Source organism: Poecilia formosa, unplaced genomic scaffold (assembly GCF_000485575.1).
Source record: "Poecilia formosa unplaced genomic scaffold, Poecilia_formosa-5.1.2 Scaffold403, whole genome shotgun sequence".
In the NCBI taxonomy this organism is placed as follows: domain Eukaryota; kingdom Metazoa; phylum Chordata; class Actinopteri; order Cyprinodontiformes; family Poeciliidae; genus Poecilia; species Poecilia formosa.
Genome location: NW_006800342.1, coordinates 450,350 through 473,672, shown reverse-complemented (window position 1 = coordinate 473,672; position 23,323 = coordinate 450,350). Strand labels below are relative to the sequence as shown.

The window sequence follows — 23,323 nt, the reverse complement described above, 5'->3', positions numbered from 1 at the left end:
CAAGCCAAGATAAATGTATATTTATCAGAAAGTGATACTCATCAGCTACGGAGGGAAAATCTGGTCCATAGAACATGACGGCTCCCATGGCACTGCTGGTAACTGTAGCTCCATCAGTGTTAGAGGCTACTGAAGTTCAAAGCATAAAATACTAACTCCTAACTGTGGAAGCAACCAAAAAGGAAGAGGAACCCACCCACACGCTTGCTTGTGACCATTTAATGAAGTGGGTTTTTTCTCTGAACCAGTGTGAAGTTCCTCATCTGTTGACTCAGTTTCTAAGTAACTCGAGTTTTCTAATGTGGAAAATTATAGCCTTAATGCTTTAGAAGTATGATGCAGCAAAAGAATGGCTGAGGCAAATTTTAATGTTTAACAGTAAAATAAAATGGTGCAGATCTAAACTTATATCTTAAACTCATGTCTGCAGAGCTAGGCTGTAAGTAGCCTCCTCTCATGTGACTACAATAAAATCTGTGAAGGAAGAAAACAGATTATAGTCTGTCACTAATTAAATCCAGAATATTTTTACCAAAAGTCCACAGAAATTCACTGAATTTTTCTTCATTGTAGAGCATATGACTTTAACTCTGATCTTTCACAGACTTTCTACTGCTTCCTTCCACTACCAGCCTTCAAATACATTTCCTGTGGATTCTCATCTCCCTCCAGTGAACAAACAATGGGCGTTGTTCATTCAAATCAAGCGGATTTCTCCAGTAGAATTTCAAGCGCGAACAGAAGGACAAGTTGTGAATGATGATGCTGATTTTCTGTGCAGTTTTAGATCTGTAGTCTGTCTGTAGTTTCATGGCCATGGCAGAGGAGGAAGTGGATCAAGTCATTCAGTCCATGTTGGCCACACTTCCAAATATTGGATTGATATTAACGGCTCGGCACTTCTCTCCTCATAGCGATGGATGCTGTTAATGTCCTGTAAGCTTCGTGGCGTCAAACTGGCGGCAGGGACAGTTACTTTCAATAAAATTTGATAAAAATAGCATATTGAGTTTATTTTTATTGGTTGTGTTGTCTGACAACATGATGTGTCCCTGACTCGTACTGTAGGATGAGCTGTGAACAATCACTCAAAAAATGAGTCCAAGAGTCATGTTGTTCAACAGAACAAAAGAGCCAAATAAGGAAGCCCAGCTGAATCGATACAAAACGCTGTACGTCTTGTATTTACCAAGTTTTGTCTTTCCATTATGCTTAAGGAGCTAAACATGGCAGCGGCTTTATCTTAGAACCTTTTTGTGGATTTAAATTAAGTTCCAGAACGATCCAAAGAGGGAAATTATCTAATGGCCTGGCTCAGATAAACAAAACATTAATTTCTTTTCTCCTGTAGCCAGAGAGTGCACAGTGGTGGAGTTGGTAGAGCTGTTGCCTTGCAGCAAGAAGGTTCTGGGTTCGATTCCTGGCCCCGGTCTTTCTGCATGGAGTTTACATGTTCTCCCTGTGCATGTGTGGGTTTTCTATGGGTACTCCGGTTTCCTCCCACAGTCCAAAAACATGACTGTCAGGTCAATTGGTTTCTCTAAATTGTCCATAGGTGTGTGTGCATGGTTGTTTGTCCTGTGTGTCTCTGTGTTGCCCTGTGACAGACTGGTGGACCTGTCCAGGGTGACCCCACCTCACCCAGAACAATAGCTGGAGATGGGCACCAGCACCTCTCCTGGCCCCACTAAGGGACAAGGCTGTAAAGAAAATGGATGGATGTAGCCAGAGAGATTCATTATCTCGGGTTCCATATTTGCCATGAAACCAAAGTAGAAATACTTTTCTATCGCTTGTTTATATTTTTTATTGTAAGTTACATCTTTCACCAGTTCACCAGTAATTATACAATATCACATATTTTCTTAATATTGCTCAGCCCTCGAATTAAATCTGTTAAAGTATTCTATAACACACACTATTGACAGCATGGGAGTTCTATATTTTGTTTCTTTATTCATCTTAAGCTGTGCAAAGGAATTTCACACTGAGTGTGTGTGCAAATTGTAAAATAAAGATCAAACCTTAAAGCTACCCAAAAACCTAAATACATAGAAATACATAACTATGCATAAGAACAGGTTAAGGTTATTTTTAGCATAGCTGTAACTGGTTTAAAGGAGGATTTTGGATTTGCAGTGTAAATGATGGTTTATTTTCTTCTTTATATGCACTGAGCATATTTCTTACTGGAAAATATGCTCCATGACCAGAATGTGATCATGTGCACAAAACAGCATTTAGAAAGTACAGGTCATAGGTCAGAAGTCCATTGACTCAGCTCGTCGTTTTAGCAAATGATGCAAACTAAACTCTGGATCAGTGCTGTGTGTTTTCTACAGGGCCAAAGGTCACAGTGGTTAACATTCAAACGCACATTCAGTGTTGAACACACAGAGGAGATGGCTTAAAGCAAACCCATACTTTATTTTAAAAATGACCTTTCCAACTGTAAACATACTGAGTAAAAACATTTAGTGTTCATATGTTGCTTTGTCTTTACTAGTATACACATTGGATGAAAAGTATCTGTTCCACTTTTGGATATAAGTTACAATAAAACATGTGCTATCATCTTTGCACAAGATGAACAAAAACAGGATGTAGTACTCTGGGCTGAATCATCCATGGGTAAATACTTCTGTGTACTCATGGATTAAATAAAGGTGGCGTAGTGTCAGTTTAAGAGCCGGTGAAAAACCTTCTTTGTAACTTTAAACTAGAAATTGAAGGCTACTTCTTTCCATGCCAGATCCACGGCTGGCTGTAACTTTGTAACTTGAGGTACTGAACGAGGTTTTCGTTATCTAGTCCCGCGCTACGTCTTCTCGGCCGATCATAAATGCTTCCCCCGGCCTTCGGATATGACGTGCTCGGGAACGGCACGGGTGTACCACTCTGACCACGCGCCGTCGTACACTGACACCTCCGGGTGTCCGCACTTGTATGCCGCCAGTGCCAGGACGCACGCCGTCACGCCGGAGCCGCACGACACGCACACGGGGCGGCTGAGGTCCACTCCGGCTCGGACGAAGAGCTCCCGGAGGTTCTCCTTGGGCAGGAAGTGTCCAGACTCAGACAGGCAGGACTGAAAGGGAATGCTGGCAGAACCAGGGATGTGGCCGGGCTCTGTGTCTGTGAAACAGGAAGGAGAGAGATCATTATGGAATTGTTTATTTGAGATAGTTCCCAAGAGCTAAAAGTAAGAGGCAGTTTATGACATTTAAAAAGACAGAAAACACAGTGTTGTATTTTGGGTACACTGCTAACTTTCCTGTTTTAACTTTCCATGAGGGTATCTATTTTCACAAACACTCATAGCACTTAGAGAGAAAAACATGAACTGAAACATCTGAACTTCAAGAACAACAACATTTTTTGCAATTCTGCAGATGCAGAATTCACACAAAGGCAAAAGATCCCTGCATTTTTTCATAATAGATTATTTATGTTTTGTTTTTTGTTTTTTTTGCAAAAGTACTGAATAACATTGGGCTTAAGTGATGGCTAACTCCTACCTACAGTTTGTGGAATTCATGCAAAATCAACAGATCCCTGCATTTTTTCATAATAGATTATTTATGTTGTTTTTTTTTTTTTTTTAGCAAAAATAGTCAATAACATTGGGTTTAAATGACTGCTAACTCCCACCTGCAGGTGGCAGTATTTCTAACTTCTACAACACTACTGCCACAGTGTTGACTTTTCTTTTACAAGAAAGGTCAAGTTATAGTCTCTGGTTGATATGTGGCGTGACAAAAATTGAGCAATTTGAACTATTTAAGGAAAAAAGATGTTGAATCTTTTTCTCGTATTTTTTTCTTCTACCTGTAGATTTTGGAAGGTATTTAATGAAGAGAAAATATTGCAAAAATTAATTGCAAATGTTTCTAAAGTAGCCCCGCCAAATCAGTGATTTTTCTGTATAATCATTGTGTAACCATGATCTAAAAGGCTTGAGATCTAAAAGGCTTGAGAAAAAACACAAGTTAAATTTTAGAATAATGTCTGTTGTACAGAAGAGTGAGAAACTGAATTATCTGAACCCCAGAGATGTAAACCAAATACAACATTACAGGAAGAAGAATCTCAAAGTGGCGCGAACTTTCCACAAACTTGCGGCTGCTAGAAGCGCCTCGCTGAAAGTATTTTAAGAGAAGGTTAACTTTGGTCACTTGCTTACATTTCCATCAGATTATTTCCCAAAAATATCTAAAGGACAATTATACATTAATGATCATTTTTTAGGAGTGCTTTATTTTCACATGGCTATTACTGTCAAACATCTCACATTCGTCCTCCTCTTTGCTTTCTTCTCTACTGCTGTTGTTGAACTTCAGCACCTCAGAAACTATAATCTACACCAGGTGTGATTAGAGTCCATCCAATTAGCCAATTATGTGATTAGCATGCAGAGTGAGAACCTTTGGGACTTGATATATAACAGCCTTTAAAATACTGCAGCCTTTTGTGATTTTTATATCGAACACAATGATGTTACAATTACGAGTGTAACTGTGCAGCTCAATTATGAAGGTTTAATTGTGAACAGGCAACTAAATAACAATTACCAGTCATTTTAATGAATACACTAGACAGTTAATACATAAAGTACATGTGCTCCAGTCCTCTGAGTTCATTCTTGTCCGTTTCTAAAAACAGTTTGTGGAAACCCCCACTAATTTTTAAAGTATCATGGTAGTTAAAGTGATGCAAGTTTTAACATGAACATCATATTAAGCACATTTCAGTAATGTTAACTAGAAAGAGGACAGATCTGACTCGGTCACTTCCTCTTTTTTTTTTTTTTTACTTATAATTTCTCACACTTTTCCGATGACATTTAACAACAAGTGACACAAGCCTTTCCTAATTCATACAAAGTCACACCTGATACGCAGAAGGCTCTTGGTCAATACTTCACGATACCAATCTGCAACCCAGTTCTGCACCTCCATGTTGCAGATTAGTGTTTTATTTCTTTCATTCCATTATCTCAAAGAAATGCACTGGTCTAATATTTTTATGTTGATTACGATACCTGTTGGACTCAGTCAAACACTGATGTAGTTTTTTTAAGGATTTCCTAATTTTGACCTGGCAAAACATTCCATCTGATGGTGTAATTTAAGGTCTTTTTGCATTAGAAAGCATGGGTTTTCTCTGGGTACTCCGGTTTCCTCCCACAGTCCAAAAACATGACTGTTAGGTTAATTGGCCTCTCCAAATTGTCCCTAGGTGTGAGTGTGTGTGTGTGCATGGTTGTTTGTCCTGTGTGTCTCTGTGTTGCCCTGCGACAGACTGGTGACCTGTCCAGGGTGACCCCGCCTCTCGCCTGGAACGTTAGCTGGAGATAGGCACCAGCACCTCCTGACCCCACTAAGGGAAAAGGGTGTAAAGAAAATGGATGGGTAGATGAAGCATTTTAAGTGACGTATCCTAAAACTCAAAACTTTATCCAGCTCCTGGTGTGCCTGAGTGAAACAAAAACCTTTAGAGTGATCACTCAACTTCCACCCAGAGGACTGAAAACCAACACATCTCGCTAAACACAGGTAGCATCAACATGACCAACGCCATCTTCTTAATAAGATTAGTAAAATCACTTCATTATCATAATTAGTACAAATTTACATAACTAAGCCATCAGCTTAAGAAAGTCCACTGCATTGTAACTGTAGATGTCGAGTCAGTCTGACTCAGCATATTTGTTTACTGGAAACGTCATGAGCAGCTGTCTGACAAGCCACACGTAAGCCTATGCAAATTTTACAAAAGGTAACACAATACTTTTATCCTCTTATGATGGCTAATTCTTCCAAAGCTCTTTCATTCATATGAAGAAATCACTAAAATGTTGAATTTCAGCAAAAAAAACAAAAAAAACCCAAATTGAACATTTTTAGAAATGCTAACTCAAAGTTCTTAAACTTTTCTCATGTTTCTCAATTTAACGCAACTTTCCAACTACTTTATTTTGATTGTGTGTGGATGATTCACCAACACGAAGCAATGCAGAGTTGTGAAATGATGCACAGTTTAAAATTATTTCTAAATGTTTTACAGAACAAACATTTCAAAAGCACAGTGAGAATTTATGTTTGACCCCTGTGAGTTAACCTTCTGCAACAACTACACATCTTATGGGTTATGCCTCTATCAGCATTTACGTCATTGTTTTTTGCGTAAAAGTAATAATCAGGGAGGAGATTGACCTTTTCACAGATTATCCACCTCATATTATACTGTCACAACATGGTGACAGTTTAAATAAATATGTAAAACTTTTTAAAAAAAATAAAAGTTACTGCATATTTAACTCTGCTCATTTTAACTCTGTGGTGAAGAAAGGCATCTCCACAGGATGCTGCTGCCTCCACCTTACCTTACTTCACCATGCCATGCAGAAAGTTGAACAAATGCCCAAGTCTTTAGTTTACATTATAAGATTTTTACCCTCACAACCCCCAAAAAGGAAAGAAAAAAAAAACTTGCTCTGCACGTTCCTGTTTAGTAAATGTACACAAAACAAAACAAGTGTTTGATTTACATTGGCTGGTTATTGGGAGTAAGTGATTTTATGATATCCTAAAAGTGGAATACTGTAGCTGTAAAACTGGATGAAGAGTTGCTTGAAGATGACTTTCAGTCTTGAGGTGCCAAGGTGACTGTGAAGGTCACAGTCACCTTGGCACTTTACAACTCGGAGTTGAAAGTCATTTGGGGCATTATGTTATACTCACTGTCTCTGGGTTCAGGGTCCACTCCTCGGAATCTTCCCGCGGATCTGGCATCGACCACCTGGAACTCTTTGGTGTCCAGGTTATTCAGCAGGTCGTCATAAGTTTTAATCCAGGAGCGCTTTATGGACGCCTTGAACTCGGTGGGAGAGGGTCTGATATACTTGTCGCTAACCGGTCGACCCTCCAGTTCCCAGTTCTTGAACCCCCCGTTCAGCAGAGACACCGCGTTATGCCCGAACACCCTGAACATCCACCAAACGCGGGGCGCCGAGAACGCACCGAAGTCGCTGCGGTCGTATATCACGACGTGCGTGTCGTTTTCTATTCCCAAATTCCCAACGTAATCTGCGAAAACTTTCTCCGACGGCAGCATGTGGTCCAGTGGGGAGGTTTTATCGCAGCACTGGTCTATGTCGAAGAACGCGGCGCCGGGGATGTGCCTCGCTTTGAACTCCCTTTTGGCGTTTCTCCCCATTTTGGGCAAGTACCAGGAGCTGTCCAAGACGCGCATTTTCCCCCGAGTCGTTATTGCGTCCGCGAGCCATTTAGTGCTGACCAGAGCTCGAGCTTGAAGCGCCATGGTCGGTCCCGCAGAGGAAAGTGAGCCACTTGTGTCCGGTTGGGTATGGAGTCGGACCTCTGCCGTGGATTGAACACGGCAGTAGGTGTAAAGGTAAAAGCAGCGGAGAGAAGAGCGCGTGTCAGCCTTCTGTTCACTATCCAAAGTCTTTACCCTGAAGCAGTTTCTATCAAAACACATAAAACATTGATTTTTAGGAAAAGCTTATTAGCAAAATTTTACCTAAACAAATTTTTTAAAAGTTCGGAAATGATCTAACCACTTGCCCTGTTTGTATTTATTGTGTATTATTTATTATTATTGAATATTATTATTTAATAATAAATAGTACATTTTGACAAGACCAGCATGAAAGAGATAGTATATTATTATTATTAGTGGTAGTAGTAATAGTAGTAGTAGTTGCAGTAGTAGTAGTTTTACTTTATGCTAGCATGGTTGCGATTGTTATTGTTGGGTAGGAACTAATTGCTTATCAGCTGTTGTGCGGAGAGCTGCTTTCAGTGAGCACACACGAGGAAGCTGACGGACTCACATGTTTGTTTGGTAGTTCTAAAGTAGGTTACTTTAGATGTAGTTTTAATACAGTGCAACAAATCAGACATTCTTAAGCGGAGATGTCAGCGTCATTGATCAGGAGAGGCCTGGAGTTGCTGAACGATGATATTAAAGGTCAGTTTAGCCTTTTAGCTTGTTACGATGCTAACATTAGCAGTGGAGCTAAATTAAGGCTAAGAGCTGATTTTTAATTTGCTCTAGGTGAAATTAAGTTTTAAATAATGTTTGAAAGTTTATTTGAATGTTTTTTTTATGACAAACTAATTTAAACATTCAGTATTCAGTCAGTAATGAAACCTTTTTGAAAGTGTATTTTAAACTGTTGGGCAGTCAGTGGAGTAGTTGACAAAAGCACAATGCTTTCAGAATAGTTTGTTGTGGCTGTCTTTAATAAATAAAACCAACAAACCAGAAACTAAATCATCTTAGCAACATTGAGGACATGTTCCATCCTAATCTGACATTTCCGTGGCTTCTTCCAGACAGCAGTCGAGTGAAGAAGAAGAAGCAGACCCCCAGTTCGGCCGCAGTGATGAATCTGGTCAGCACCAACCGGCAGGGGGTCACCAAACAGGTCAAGAGACTGCAGGGCCGCCTCGGGCCCGGGAAAAGCAAGGCCACGGTCAAAGACAAGCGGATCAGATCAGCAGTGGGTCAGAACCTACTTTCGTACTTAAGTTGATATTAACGATTTGTGTCCAGAATCAGGATTAGTTGTCGTAAGTTACACAGCTGGTCAGATGTGTCTCAAACACTGTGGAGAAAAGAATTGTCTTGGCTACTTATATTCTATATCCATTATATCTTTATGGCACTATGTAAAAAGAAGTGGTTTAAATTATCTTTTTATGTTGTATTCTTGCAGAGGATTTTAGGAAAAAACAACCAAAGAGCCAGCTGGATGCCAATCTGAAGTACTTTTTGGAAACAGCAGGCAAAGCAGAAGCCTTTGATACAAAGAAGGTAATGATGAGTTATTTCTCACTTATCAATATGCTAGCTTTTAGTAATATTCACTAAAAAAATACACATAAACAAAAATTAACCAAATGATGCTGAAATATCAGATTAAATTATCAGAGGGATGATTCAGGTCCTGAATATCATGTTTATGGCCAAAATAAGTCAGACACTGATTCCTTTATTATTTCTTCAGCTTAGTTTATTTATTGAAAAATTGAAGACTAATGCCATTTTAAGGCACTTTGTAAGAAAATTGAAGACATGCACAATAAATCAAAGCCATACTGTTAGTGTTTTCAGTATTCTTTCACATAACTAAGGAATCCATGATATTTGATGACTGCGTATACGATTGATTCTTTTTTCCTTTTCTTGGTGTGACTCAGATTTTGAGGCACAGTAGAGGGAGGCAGTCAAGAAATCGCCCGGATAAACCTGTGAAAACGTCCAAGGAGGCTCAGTCGTTGTTTACGGAGGAGGAGTTCCAGCAGTTCCAGAGGGAATACTTTGGCAGGACTGTGGAGGAAAAGAAATGACACCAACTGTGAGGAGAAACATTAAAAAAAGGACCCAAACCATGGAGGAAGCAGCCAGACTGTGATGTGTGGATCAAAGTGGATTTTTCAGTGAGACTATGCTAGAATTTAGTTCCACTGCACTCCACAGAAATACTTTACCGAAACAGGAGATACAAAGTATTTAGAAGTGGGGTTTACAGGTTTATCAGATCATATTTCAAAACTTACTGTAGTAAACAGTAATGGATGATTTGTGCATGCTATGTTTTTCTAATTAAAAAATGATGAAGAAAAGAAAACATGTTTGAGTTCAAATACTTGATTACAGTGAAGTATTGCACTACTTCTACTGTAACCCTCTTTGTGTTGTACTTTAACTTTCTGCCCAAAGATACAAATCCTGCTGCAATTGAGGTCATATTGGGATTTTAAAAAAAGGTGGAATTTTTGTTCCTGTTTCCCTTTTGTTTTAAACCCGATTCTTGATACATGTAAAAGAGCTTAATATATATTTTTGAGTGATAAAAACTGAGTCATTGCTGTCATGTCTAGGGTCTATCAGCATATTTTACTGGACATCAAATTATCCCCAAGATTATTGTGCTAAATTATAATAAGCCATATTTATCCCTTTGTATTGCACATCTGATTAAAGTTGCAGACTCAAAACAACAATAAAACTGAACATATGAACTGTTTAAGCAAACCAGTTTTATAAACAGTACAACTCACTACATACCAGAATAATTACCACTTTTGTATTGGGAGATGCTGATGTAATTAAACCTGCTATAGCATCGTAAGGAATATAAGACGGAGAGTCACCCAAACAGATACAGACTCAGATTAGCCAAATGTTTGATGAGACACAAAGAAACATTAATAACTACTTTAAAAAGTTTTTATTTGTTTGCCCTGGAGAAATCCTGGAGAAAATGTTTTTCAGACTCCATACACTTGATTCTGGCTCACTAGAAGCTTAGCTGTTACATTTCTAACATTCCAGAAAACTTGAATCTGTGAATGCTGTAAAGAAATGCATTTTGTTATGCTACCTTTCTAAAATAGAATCTGTAAAACAACTCAGAGATGTAAAAAAATATGAAATGGATCTTCATACAGGTCCTTTCCAGTTCCACAGATTCTCCGCTTGTGGTTCAGTTCACCACAGGATTCTATGAGACCGTGCCGATACGTTCATTCACTCAGAGCCAAGAAAGGCGTTTTGTTTCTTTGGTCACGCCCTTTAATCCGTTAAAATGTTACATTATTATACGTCGAATGTCCACATGAGGCAATCAGTTATAACTCAGAACAAGATCCTGCAGGCTGCACCATGGAACAGGTGAGAGAATTTTAATTTCTCTAGCTGCAAGGGAGTAAAAGTAAAAAAAAAAAAAAGAAGTAAGAAAAATTATCTAATAAAGCACAGGTGTCACTTTTGTTGTGAATGCAAAATATTCATATTCTTGAATACTATGAATATTAATGTTCATATTCTTACATAATTAAAATTAATTCTAGATCAGACTGCTTTGATTCAGCTTTAAATTTTGTGAAAATTTTTTCATGTACACATAATCTCAGAAACTGTTTGGCTCAGTTATTTTGCTATAAAGATGTACTTTTAAAGGTTTCTTACATAAATCAGAATGTGTTTAAATGTTTGTATACTACACCATGTCCTACCCAGAAAACGAAAAAACGTTCGCACAAAAAAATTTAACAAAAATGTGACGGTGAAAATAAATATGTCCCATACCAAAATGTTCAAAACAACATTTAATGTCACCTTTCATCACACATTGTAAGGGCATCTAACTTTTTTTATACAGAAGTGTTTATTATAATACTTTATATAATAAATAAATAAATAATAAACTCATTGGATTCATTCAAAACCACATTCTGAACTCATTTTAAACCCACCAGCTTTTCACACTGAACTGCTCCAGTGATTTGTTTCTGTAAACAAAATAACAACAATATATTGGTAACCATGTTTATCTTAGGAAACTTTCTAAGAAGTGTTTGAAACTAAAAGTGAAAGTGTTAAATCTGGATATACCAGCTAGATGGTGAATCTTGTTGGACAAGCCGTGCAACATTGTTTCTGTTGTCCGTTGGTCTTTAAATGTTCCACATCACGCTTGAATAAGTTTTGTGAAAGGCTTCGGACTTGTTTTTAACTCCGTAATCTACTCACAAAAATGTGCAAAGCAAGTTGAGAAACCGCTTTTCCAGCACTTATGTAACTGCATTTGATTACATGAACTGAATAAATAAGTTGGCCTTTGCAAATAAATAATTTATTTGTAAAACTTGGAACTTTGTGAAAGTCAAAAGTCATAGGTTACACACAAGACAATGAGATGCTCCAATTAACGCTGCATTCTTCTGCGGCAATTTCCATGGATTCCTAATCTAGTCAGGTTTTTGACCACAGCACAACTCTAAGAGTAAAAAATTAACACAAACATAAACATTCTGTTTTGTCATAAAGACTTCATATCTTCACTCGATCATAACATTATGACTCAACAGGTGGAAAACCTGGAAGAATTGCTTTGTCTTGTTTTAAACTGGTTTAGATCTAAATTTGAATGAACAAAGACGGCGTGGGGTTCCTCAGGGATCCATTTTTGGGACACATTTGTTTAGGGTCTGATTCCCCCACATCAGAATATATTATGGCATTTCCTACCTGTGATGGTCACACACAGCGATGCGTTTGTTTGTCACTAAATGACCACAGTTAATTACACTCCCTAAGTCTTAGTGAATGAGCCAGAATTTCCTGACACCTGAGGCAGAAAATACAGAAGTCACCTATAGACTAAATGCCCTGAACGTGAGATGTGCAGACACTTAGGGCTCGTTTAAATCATGATTTTTGTTTATTGTAGCTTACCTTCCATGCCTTACCATTTGCAGCCTCCCGTTCCTCTCCCAAGGAAGATACACCTTCACACACGATCTGTTGATGAGGACTGGCTGAGATGTGAACCCGCTCCTCCTCAGTCTCAGGTTTGAGAGAGAAGAAATCTTTAAATTCATACCCCTATGCAGCAGTGTGGTCATTACCATGAATGTTGACGATTGATACATTGTTAAAAGTCTTTAAACCACAAGGTGACGTTTGTTTTTGTGTGTCATCGACTCAGAACGGTTCGGGGGACTCCACTCCTCCACCGGTGCCCTTGCGCATGAATATTAGAAGACAATACTCTGAACAATATGAAGTCATCAGAGAGCAAGTCCAGGTATACAGGGTGTTTTCTTTTTTGGCTAAATATTTATATTATTTGAGTAGTGTGGAGAATACCTGTTTTTTCTTCACAGGTGGATAAGGAGCTCTTTAAGCCCCGACCTCCTCCGCTGCCGGCCAGGCCGCCACTAAAACAGCTTTCACAGGAACCTGTTTACCTGGAAATTATGCAGGTAATTACAAAAAAACTCTTATAGTATATTCATACTGGATGCAACTGAAAACTTCAAGTGATGGTATAAAGTAATTTTTGTCTCCTACAAGGATGAAACGTCCCCTGATGAGGAGATGAAACGTGAGTAGGAAGCCTCAGTTATTTCTGCTGTTGAAAAAAGACTCTCTTAGTCGCTAAACATCTTGTTGACTGCAGCATGGAAAGAAATGCTTGAAGATCTCCAACGTAGAGGATTCTCAGAGATAAGGCAAGTACATTATACTAGTTTTAAATGGACACAATTATGCTAAAGCTGGTGATGTGAGAAGTCTTGGTGCATTGTGGGATTTTTGGAAGTGAATCTGTGGAGTTTTAAATTACCAAGAGTAGTGGCTGACCCAAAGCCACGAAAAGGTGATAAGGTCTTGTTCCCTCAAATTAACTATACAACCCCTGAAAAAAAAATCTGATTTAATAGTGGTGTATTTTTTTATTTTTTTGGCTCTAATGGCCTTTATTTGAAGGTCTAAGGGGAGGAAAGTAACTCTAACACTAAAGTGCTATGCCAAGATGATATTTAGTGGAAGCTAATGCTAACACGCTAAATTCAACCACATTAATACCCACTAGATGTCTGTGAAGCAGCATGTGCTACAACGTAGCATCTCACCTTCATTTGGGTCAAATTTGTTGTTACACTGGAAAATGCATAATATCCCTCATCCCCAACGATAGCCAAAACCTTAACATGGAGGTAAAACCTTATTGAGCAGAAAATTTACAAAACAGCCAAGTAAATCTGTACTTTCGATTTTATTTTGAAAAATTAATTTAGTGGAAGCTAAGTGCGCTAATTGCTTTCAAAGTGCTAAATAACAAATTAGCTGCGCCATTAGCGTAGTAGCCAATTAGCATAAGTGTGCTCAGCACCACTGGTCAAAATTAACCTTGAAATATTTGAAAAAGTAAAAGTGATGATTCATGGAAATAAATGATTATCTCTGACAAATAATTTCTTTTAAAATCTTAGGATCATCAATGCTAAAGCTGAAAAGCTTTATAAGGCCATTCAGACGTATATCCAGCTGATTTCTAAACATGGCGTCGATCTTAAGTCACACATCAAAGAGCTGAACAACATTTCTGACAACTTGAACAAGGTGAGGGAATCTTTCTGGTGACAGAGAAGTTTGAAAATCCAAATGTGCATGTATATTTTTTTCTTTTAAGAATCATTAGAATTTGATTGAGCTGCCTAAAAGTTTAAAACTTGATCTGGATTCCTTTAAGTTTGCAAAAACCACAAAGATCGCTGGCATCACTGGAGGAGCATCAACAGCAGCAGGAGGAGTGGCAGCTGCCGCCGGGGTGATCCTGGCCCCTTTCACAGTGGGAGCCTCACTGGCCCTGACCGTTGTTGGGGCCGGAGTGGCTGCAGCTGGTGGTGTCACCGGGGCGTCAGCAGCCATCGCAAACAAGGTAAACCTGACACAATGATTAGTGTGTGTTGAAATAGTTTTCAGCTTATTTGTTGCTTATTTTTGCAATGATTGTTATTAGAATATGTCATGTTTCATGTCTGACAAATGTGCAACAATGGATAAAAAGTACTGACCGATCAAAATCCTTTGTACCTTTGTACAAAGGATTTTAAATTATTTGTATAATTTGTATACAAATATACAAATAATATATTATTATTATTATTATTATTATTATTATTATTATGTGTGCTTGAGTAAAATATAATTTGTCATCTCTCTCTGATTTATATCAACAGCTGGGTTTCCATCAACCATAAAATTGCGCAAATGAAAATTAAGAAAATCCCTTAAAGGAAACATGCTAATTTTGACAAAACTCACATTTAAAAAAAAAAAAAAAAAGTTTTTGTGCTACGATGAAATTTTTGTTTGTTTGTTTTTTTGCTGTACCCAAATATATATATTTGGCCGAACTGTAATGGAAACATATTTTTCACATCACACAAGTCATGTGATCAAAAGCCGGATGTTACTACTGTCCGAAATGTTGAAGAAGACAACAGGAAGTAGCTGTGGTTTGCTTTTGTTTTTTCAGACAATGAGCTGCCGGCTCCACCTGACAGCATCACACAATTCATAAAAAGTACTGTCATTCCAGCGTGTTCAATCCAGAGCTTTTCTGTAAAGTTTACTTGTTTTAGAGAACTACAATTTTCCCAAAAAGCGGCAGATGTAGCAGCTCCCAAATATAAGAAGCTTGTTGCTCCAATGCCTGAATAAGACACCAACGTCTCCTCTGATTGGCTAATTGTTGATGAACTGTGTCTCAATTATCTTATGTAACTGTTTACATCCATCTCTGCCATGATTTTGAATAACTTGTCACGTGAACAAGCTTATTCACGTGTGATTTTAATTTAATTTCTTACTAATCGGAAACACAATTATGAAATTGTGTTTTTTCAACATAAGACACTTAAATGAGAAATGTACCTAAGTACTTTATATTTTACCCAGGACATACTATTTGACATCATTACGCCAAATAAAGAATATTAACACAGACGTCACACAACCAGTCGTCATTGCTTTTGTTTAAACCTTTTCTATAACTATTTCTAAAATCTTTTTTTCCAGGCGAATTTAAATCAAGACAAGAAGAAAATTGACAAAACGTTAAACGACTTTAGCGTCCGGTATGAAGAGATCCTGACCTGCCTGAAGTTCATCAACGAAGGCATGGACCTCCTGAAGCAGCACGGCGTGACTCTTCTCAATGAAACCATGATGGACTCGAAGGTGGCGGCCTGCGCGGTGCAGCTGGCCACCGGCGAGGCGAGCTCCATGGCCTCGGAGAAGAGCAGCAACGCTTCGGGGATGCTGAAAGGCTTCGCCATCGGCATGGACTTCTACTTCACCCAAGACAAGGACGGACAGAAGCTGAAGAAAGGCCTCGAGTCGAAGCTCGCGCAAAAGCTCCGCAAACTTGTGGGAGACCTTGAAACTGGTCTGAACGAGCTAATGAAAATAAATGACGTGTTCCGTAAGCACGTTGATTAACAGTCTTTTTTTCTTTTCTATTCGAATAAAAGTGCAGGTTGAGGTTTAACATTGGGATGAAAATAATGTTGAACCAGCTTTGAATGTTCGGGCAAGACAAATATGATTATGAATTCTATGAAACTGATCTTTTATTTGCATTCCTTTGAGTTATTTTGTGATTTTTCTTGTGCTTTTACGAATTGTCTTTTTAATAAAGTCCCACAAAGATCAACAATCCCACTGAACTGAGTGAGTCCTGCTTAATTTCTTGGTGTGAATGATGCCTGTTGTAGTGACCACGACATTTGATCTGTCAGTCATAAAAACAGAGGCTGTGGTATCTATAATATATTTTTTATTAATTTTATATTAACCATAGGATTGCGCAAGATGAAATTGCAAAAATAAATTTTCTTAATGGAAACACGCCAATTTCGAAAAATTTTTTGTTTTTCAGTGAGGAGAGTTTGCTCTGGGATCGCGTAGTTTTCTTTTTTTTTTTTGCCATATTGAAATTCGCTAAACTGCAAACAAAACCCTTTATTTTGCGTCACACGAGTTACTTACAAACAGTTACTAGCGAAAACCACGAAGTAGATGACAGGAAATAGTCTTCTTCATGATTTGTAGTTTGCTTTTTGTTCTTTTTTTTTCGGACAATGTGCAGCTGTCTCCACCGCGGCTCTCACAGCATCACACAATTCATAAAAAGTTGTCATTCCAACGTGTTGAATCCGTAACTCTTCTGTAAAAAAAGACTGCAATTTATTTCATCGTGTGATTTTAATTTCATTTCTTATTGAACGTAAACACCACAACTGCGAAATTGTGATTTTTTTTTTTCTAGAGAGGAGGGAGGAGCAGTCAAACAGAAAATTAGTTCTGATCCAACGGTAAAGGATTGTGTGAGGCTTTTCTTGCGTATTCAGGCGTTTTGTTTTTCTTTTCACACCCTTTAATCTCCTCAAACTCTTCATGATAGTACCGTCAAATACACCCAGTGGATTCTAGTTAAGCTACATTCAGTTTAAAAGTGGAACAGCTAGACACTGCAGCCTTCATCATGGAGCAGGTGAGAAACTATTTATTTATTTATTTTTAAAATGTTTAACTGTTTAAGCCGTAACTCATAGTGATAGTCATGAAATGTTTTACCTAGTAAAGCACAGATTCAGTTTTCATGAATGCATGGTAGTGAATTCATAATTAATTCTAGCAGATGGATTGGATTCGGTTTTAAGTTTTAGGTTTTTTTAAGTTTAGGTTTTAAGTTTTTTAAGTTCCGTTTTAAGTTTTAGGGAAACTAAAATGCAGATTTTATTAGTTCTTTTTCATTTCCATACTACATCAGAAAACATTTGGTTCAAAAATATTATTTTGCTTTGAAACTATACTTTTGGAGGGTTCTTGAACTTCTTGCACAAATCAGTGCGTGGTGTTAAAATGTCATTACAACACCGAATCGTCCAATACTTTGCACTGACCAGAAAAATTGTTCACAAAATTCAATTTAACAAAAATTGTGATGTTCAAAGCAATACTTTCTTCTCTGAGGTCAAGAAGACTTTTAAGGTGATTTTGTCACCACTCCATTTTTAATATATATATTGCATGAAGTACTTATGATTAGCTGTTAAAATATACAAACTCAGTTAATAAAATAATTAAGAGCCACCATCTGAACTTTTTAAGACCACCATATTTTCACATCAAGACATTTGTGATATGCTTCTGTGTATGGAAAAAAAACTGATAAAAATGGAGGCAGTGAAATAATTTGTTTATCTTACATAACTTTCTAATCTTTCTTGCATAGCTTTTAGTAAAACTAAAAGTGAAAGTATTAAATCTGGATTTACCAGCTAAACAGCAAATCTCATTGCATGAGCCGTACCAGATATTGGTTTCAGATTTGTTTTTAAGACTCACAAAATATGCCAAACAAAGTTGAGAAATTATTTTTCAAACTCTTACATTTGAAAACACGTTTACATACATCTAATGAGACGACATGTGCACATTTTATCTGACTGAAGTTAAATCATATTAAAATTCAATTGCTTTAAGTTATTTAGAAGTGATACGTTTTGAAAGATGATTATCCCTGATGTTGACCAAATGTTCTGAATTTGAAGAAAGTTACAAAAGAATACCTACCCTCAAGACTCCATTACTGGAGCACATTTATTTAGGGTTTGATTTCTCTTTCTCAGAATATGCAGTATTACTACATTTTCCTACATGATGATGACTCACAGCGTTACAGTTCTCTGTTACTTCAGTCCCTAAGTTTGTTCATCAAATCTTAGAGTGGATGGGTTGGAATTGCCAAATACCTAATGCAGAAAATACAGACGTTAGTATTCCTCACAAATACAAGGTTAGACACCAACACTAAATATAAAAACCACCTGCACTCACACCTATTTGATTTAACCACATCCACATGTATTCTGCTGCTTAATCAGTTTCAAAAATTTGTAGAACAGTTTTGAGACAGAAACAAAAAAGTAATGGTAGATACCTTTATTTTCAGCATGTTAAGATTATTGTAATTGTATTTTTATTGAACTCTCACTAATTAAAAAAACAAAAAACATAAGACTGCCCTGTAGACAGATGGTCTGATAGACTTGGTTCAGTTGGGGACTAAAATTGCAGCGTGGTTGTTTTTCATGCTGCACTGTGTCAAACAAACCAAACTCTTTGACAAAACCTGATTACCCTCCTCGCCTGTGGTGGCGCTGCAAGCAAAACCACTGGAGAAAACAACACTGAGTGCAACTTCCTTCTTCAGAAAATGTAAACAGGAATTGAGTGGTGTCCGATTTTAGAGGTTGTAGGATTTCTCTTTTATTTTTGGCAAAAGACCACAAGCCATTTTTCCCTCTAGCTTGATTTGCAGTTTGTTTTGCTTTTATTTACCCAGAAAGCTTTGCGCCATAGTTCACTTCCTGTTTTTGGAGTGGTCTCCAGGTCTGCTTGCTGTTCACATTTCAAACCCAGAGTTCACTTCAACAGAACTGAGACTTAGGTTTTTAGGCGGACCAGAGTTGGATTGTGGATTCCAGGCTTTCTTGACAAACGATTTAGAGTTCAGTTAAAGTGGACTAAATAGAGCTGGTGTGAGATATGTAGAAACTGTGGTCTCATTTAAATCATGAATTTTGTTTACAGTAACGTACCAAGGATACGGGGCAGTAGATTATTTTATCTGATGTGTCATTTATTTGTTCTTCAAACTTGAATGTTTCCTTTAAGGACTTCTTTAAATTTTTTTCTTAACTTCATTGTATTTTCCTTTTCCATTTATTCCCCCCCCCCCCTGTAAATCACTTCATTTTATGGCTGGGACTGTACAAATAAACTTGGCCTGCCCACGTCTTACCATTTGCAATCTCCTGATCCTCTTCAGAGGAAGATACACATTCAAACACGAGCCGTTGATGATGAGTGGCTGAGATGTGACCCTCCTCCGTCTGAGGTTTGAAAGAGAAGAAATCTTTAAGTTCATACTTCTATGCAGTCGTGTGGGTCATTACTAAAAATCTTTGGGATAAAATTCTTTAACTGTCAAGGTGACGTTCATTTTTGTGTCGTCAACACAGACCGGTTCTGGGGACTCCACTCCTCCACCGGTGATCTCACAGGCGAATGTCGGGAAACAATACTCTGAACAAGAGCAAACCATGAACGTCAAAGAGCTAGTCAAGGTACGTGTTTGCTTTTTTGTTTTTATTTTTATTGACTCAACAACTATGTGGAATTAATACGTTTTAGGAAAGCTACCATAACACAGTCTTTCAAAGTACATACAGAGATACGTGAGCATACGTGTGCTGAAAAAGTTTAGAAGCTTTGTGAGAAGTTTTGTTGTGAGAATACAAGAACCATAATGGCAAGAACTGACCCAACTGTAAAACTAGACTGTTGCTTTTTTGCAAGACTTTTAACAACTGTTACCAACAACATCCTCCGTTCCCAACCAAGCCACCAAGCGAACAGGCCACACGGAAAATTATAAAACACGTGAGTATTTTCAACAAACACAGTCCTTCAGTGTTTCAGTAGATCCTCCAAATGGAGCATTGATGTTTCGCTGTAACCCTGTCTGTAGGATGTCTCATCTGTTTCCTTCAAGCCAATGACACGTGAGTAGAAATAATTTACAATCCGATGTAAAATGAAATCATTTTGTTGAGGTGCCAACCATTTTGTCCCTTCACCAGTTTTGCCAGTTTTCTGTTTTCATATCCAACATTTTCAGATATAAAAGCAATTGACATTTTGTACTGCCCAGGGATTGGTTCGTACTCGCCGTAGGGAAATATCAAAACCGATTATTTAAAATAAACCTTCTGTAATCTGCTCAAAGTTCACTTAATAGAAAAAATTTTATGTGAGTCCAGCATGAAATGTATCAACAGCTACATTGTTCTTTTGGTTTAGTAGGGAATCATACTACTGGATCAAAAGGGGATCATGCTCATTATCAATAAAAATAAGGCAAAATATAAAACTTTCAGGTAATAATTTGCAAATAAGGCAATCTATAGAGGAGATTTAAGCATATCTATTTGTTTCAGTAACTAATCAAATACTCAGCCAATTAAAATTATTAAGAGAAATAAATAAATAAATAAATAAATACCATTAGGTGCAACTTGCTACTAGCTAAAAACAGAGGTTCAGATTGTTGAAGCAGAAAAAGCAGAAGAGGCAAACTTAACCTGAACGCCTTTATTGCTGAACTATTTTTTGTTAATTTGCAGCGTGGGACAAGGTTTTGAAGAATCTCAAACTTAAAGAATTATCCGACAAACAGTAAGTAGACTATTGCATCTCATCTTCTATTATATGTGGAATATTTTTAGAATAAATTATAGAAAATAACAGAGCAGCTGGTAGCGCCGTTGCCTTGTGGCCTAGATTGGAAAGCCTCATATGTGGGTTCTCTCTCCTGGTACTCCAACTTCTTCCAGCTTCAATCCAACATGACTGTTAGGTTGACTGGTTGATTGTCCTTGGCTATGAGTGTGTGGATGCATGTTGGTGTGTTTCTGTATTGTTCTGTGATGAATTGATGAACAGAGGAAACCCCAAATACACATCCAGCAATGGATGTGTATTTGATGGAACATAGTATAGGTTCTCATCCAATTGCTGTGTTTTATTTACAACTACTTACAAGTTTGGTTGTAAAAAAAAAAAACCCCACCAATTTAGTAGTTTTCAAAATTTATATGTCTAGTGTCATTTTTTTTCAATGGTTCAAATGTTTTAGCTTCCATCTTTCTGAACTGAACATGTTCAAAGTACTCAGGTATTCTTGTAATGTTCCAGGGCCATCAATGTTAAAGCTGGGCATCTGTACAAAGCAATCCAGAGTTACATCCAACTAATGTCTACACATGATGGGAACCTTGAAGAGCTCATCTTGGAGCTACGTAGCATCGCTGACAACTTGGACAAGGTAATGTCACACGATACAATCCTATGAAAAGAAGACGTAAATGTTCAAGAAGATGTCTCTCTCTCGTTGTAGTGAAAGTCTGTTGACTTTTGGCTGAGCTGAGTTCACTGTATCACATGAGAACAATTATACTTTCAGGTTTCAAGGGGAACAAAGATCGCTGGCATCACCGGAGGAGCATCAACAGCAGCAGGAGGAGTGGCAGCTGCCGCTGGGGTGATCCTGGCCCCTTTCACAGCTGGAGCCTCACTGGCCCTGACCGTTGTTGGGGCCGGAGTGGCTGCAGCCGGCGGTGTCACCGGGGCGTCAGCAGCCATCGCAAACAAGGTAACCTTGTTTGCAATGGCTGAGTAAGCCTTGAGTAAGCCTGTTTATTCAGGCTTACTCAAGACTTATTCAGGACTTTGTTTATGGTTTCATTTAAGTCCCACAGTGTTAGAAAATCCTGCAGTTGCATTGTGATTAGTAAATTATTTAATAGTTTCAGCTAATTCACATTTTCTCAAACCTTTTCCTTAATCTCAATGTTCCAATTATTTTCTGTGGCCATTAGCTTCTTTTCCATTACTGTTGTTGAACATGCTCCACTAGAATAACTTTTAACTGCAGCAGTGTTGCTACTTGATAAAGTGAAGTGAATAGGAGGAGGTTTACCAGATATAAATAATTATTTTTAGTGCAACAAACCCAATTTCTGAACTTCTAACATCTGTTTTTTCAGGCTAATCTAAATCAAGACAAAAAGAAAATTGAGAGAACCCTACAGGAGTTCAAAAAGGCTTATGAAGAAATCCTAACATGCCTGAAGTTCATTAACGAGGGCATGGATGTGCTGAAGTGCCATGGTGTGTCTGTTCTCAAAGTCATGGTGGACAAAAACGAGATGGTTTCAAAGGAGGCAGCGTCTGCCGTGCAGCTGACTATTGGGAAAGCGAGTGCCATAGATTCAGAGAAGAGTAACAACACTTCCGGCCTGCTGGATGGCTTCGCACTCTGCATGGATATCTACTTCAACAAAGATGGACAGACGGTGAAGAAAAAGCTTGCGTCGCAGCTCGCCATGCAGCTCCGCACACTAGTGAAAGACCTTGATTCTGGTCTGAAAGAGCTTCATAAGATAAAGGATGTGTTCAAGAACATTTAAAATATAAATCATGTACCTTTCAGAAATTGCGGTTTCTGAAAGGTAGAAGATAGAAAAAGGTTATGGTTCAACTTGGTTTTTTTTCTAGGTTCATGCAATATTTTAAAATGCTTAATTAGCCTGGTGGTTATAAACACTAGAAAATAAGCTTGTATTTACTTTTCCTTGATCTATTGGCCTCTTTGATATTTCATGTTATTTTTACTCTTGATCTTTTTAATAAAGTTCTGTAGTCAAGGAGGAAACATTACTGTGTTGTGAGTGTTGCTTATTTGGTGTCTGTGTTAAGGCTGGTTTTGTTGTCTATCACACTAAATGTAAGTTAAAGGCACACTTTAACCTCCAGTTTTCAGCTCTGCCGACAACGACGACTTCTTTATTCTTTTCTATGATGGCGGATGGCAAGCAACTTCAAGGTGAATACCGCCATCTACTGTACATGAGTGTGAAGCAGCATTAACTCGCATCAATTGCATTCTATTTTTAAATTTTGTATCATGAAGCTTCGGGTCTGAAGACGGTGAGGTTGGGTTTTTGTTTGAAGAAACTAGAAAACCGCACACAAACAGAAAACCACTAAACTTTATAATAATAATAATAATAATAATAATAATAATAATAAACAAAAAGAGGCACTGAAACAAACAAAAACAGAAGGGAATGAAAACAGGAAGGCAAACACAGATCAGCAAAGGTCAGACTAACTAAAGTAAGGAATGAAACTACAAATAAGAAGTCAGAAGAAAGACTACTAATTTAATTGCAAAAACGTAACTACACAACAAAATAAACACAAAATCCAACATGTGACTGAAGTGAATGGAAAGAGAAACATGTTCACTTTATCTCTATAAAAATAATTTTACTTCAACTGGATTAGTATATATATATATATA

The 23,323-nt window shown here is 37.7% G+C and overlaps 4 protein-coding genes across 5 annotated transcripts; 3 read left to right on the top strand and 1 right to left on the bottom strand.

The window, feature by feature from the left end:
- Positions 1 to 2,403: 2,403 nt before the first annotated feature.
- On the bottom strand, positions 2,404 to 7,609 carry LOC103154850 (3-mercaptopyruvate sulfurtransferase). The gene is made up of 2 exons (XM_007576276.2): positions 6,744 to 7,609; positions 2,404 to 3,135 (listed from the first exon to the last, which is right to left on the bottom strand). Exons 1-2 carry the CDS (start codon positions 7,501 to 7,503, stop codon positions 2,837 to 2,839), a joined length of 1,059 nt encoding a protein of 352 aa, XP_007576338.1. The 5' UTR covers positions 7,504 to 7,609; the 3' UTR covers positions 2,404 to 2,836.
- A 177-nt stretch (positions 7,610 to 7,786) lies between these two features.
- Positions 7,787 to 9,649, top strand: rps19bp1 (ribosomal protein S19 binding protein 1). The gene is made up of 4 exons (XM_007576274.2): positions 7,787 to 7,995; positions 8,364 to 8,534; positions 8,747 to 8,844; positions 9,231 to 9,649. Exons 1-4 carry the CDS (start codon positions 7,941 to 7,943, stop codon positions 9,378 to 9,380), a joined length of 474 nt encoding a protein of 157 aa, XP_007576336.1. The 5' UTR covers positions 7,787 to 7,940; the 3' UTR covers positions 9,381 to 9,649.
- A 101-nt stretch (positions 9,650 to 9,750) lies between these two features.
- Positions 9,751 to 16,047, top strand: LOC103154848 (apolipoprotein L3-like). Its single transcript, XM_007576273.2, has 9 exons — positions 9,751 to 10,707; positions 12,297 to 12,389; positions 12,527 to 12,625; positions 12,705 to 12,803; positions 12,895 to 12,925; positions 13,001 to 13,052; positions 13,815 to 13,944; positions 14,075 to 14,263; positions 15,406 to 16,047. Exons 1-9 carry the CDS (start codon positions 10,699 to 10,701, stop codon positions 15,826 to 15,828), a joined length of 1,125 nt encoding a protein of 374 aa, XP_007576335.1. The 5' UTR covers positions 9,751 to 10,698; the 3' UTR covers positions 15,829 to 16,047.
- A 671-nt stretch (positions 16,048 to 16,718) lies between these two features.
- On the top strand, positions 16,719 to 22,677 carry LOC103154847 (apolipoprotein L3-like). Of its 2 annotated transcripts, none has more exons than XM_007576270.2 (9): positions 16,719 to 16,882; positions 19,232 to 19,294; positions 19,419 to 19,523; positions 19,756 to 19,839; positions 19,928 to 19,961; positions 20,583 to 20,634; positions 21,154 to 21,283; positions 21,422 to 21,610; positions 22,005 to 22,677. In XM_007576270.2, exons 1-9 carry the CDS (start codon positions 16,874 to 16,876, stop codon positions 22,425 to 22,427), a joined length of 1,089 nt encoding a protein of 362 aa, XP_007576332.1. In that variant the 5' UTR covers positions 16,719 to 16,873; the 3' UTR covers positions 22,428 to 22,677. The 2 variants fall into 2 exon arrangements, with proteins under 2 accessions (XP_007576332.1, XP_007576331.1); XM_007576269.2 differs by having other exon boundaries at positions 19,226 to 19,294.
- The last annotated feature ends 646 nt before the right edge of the window (positions 22,678 to 23,323 follow it).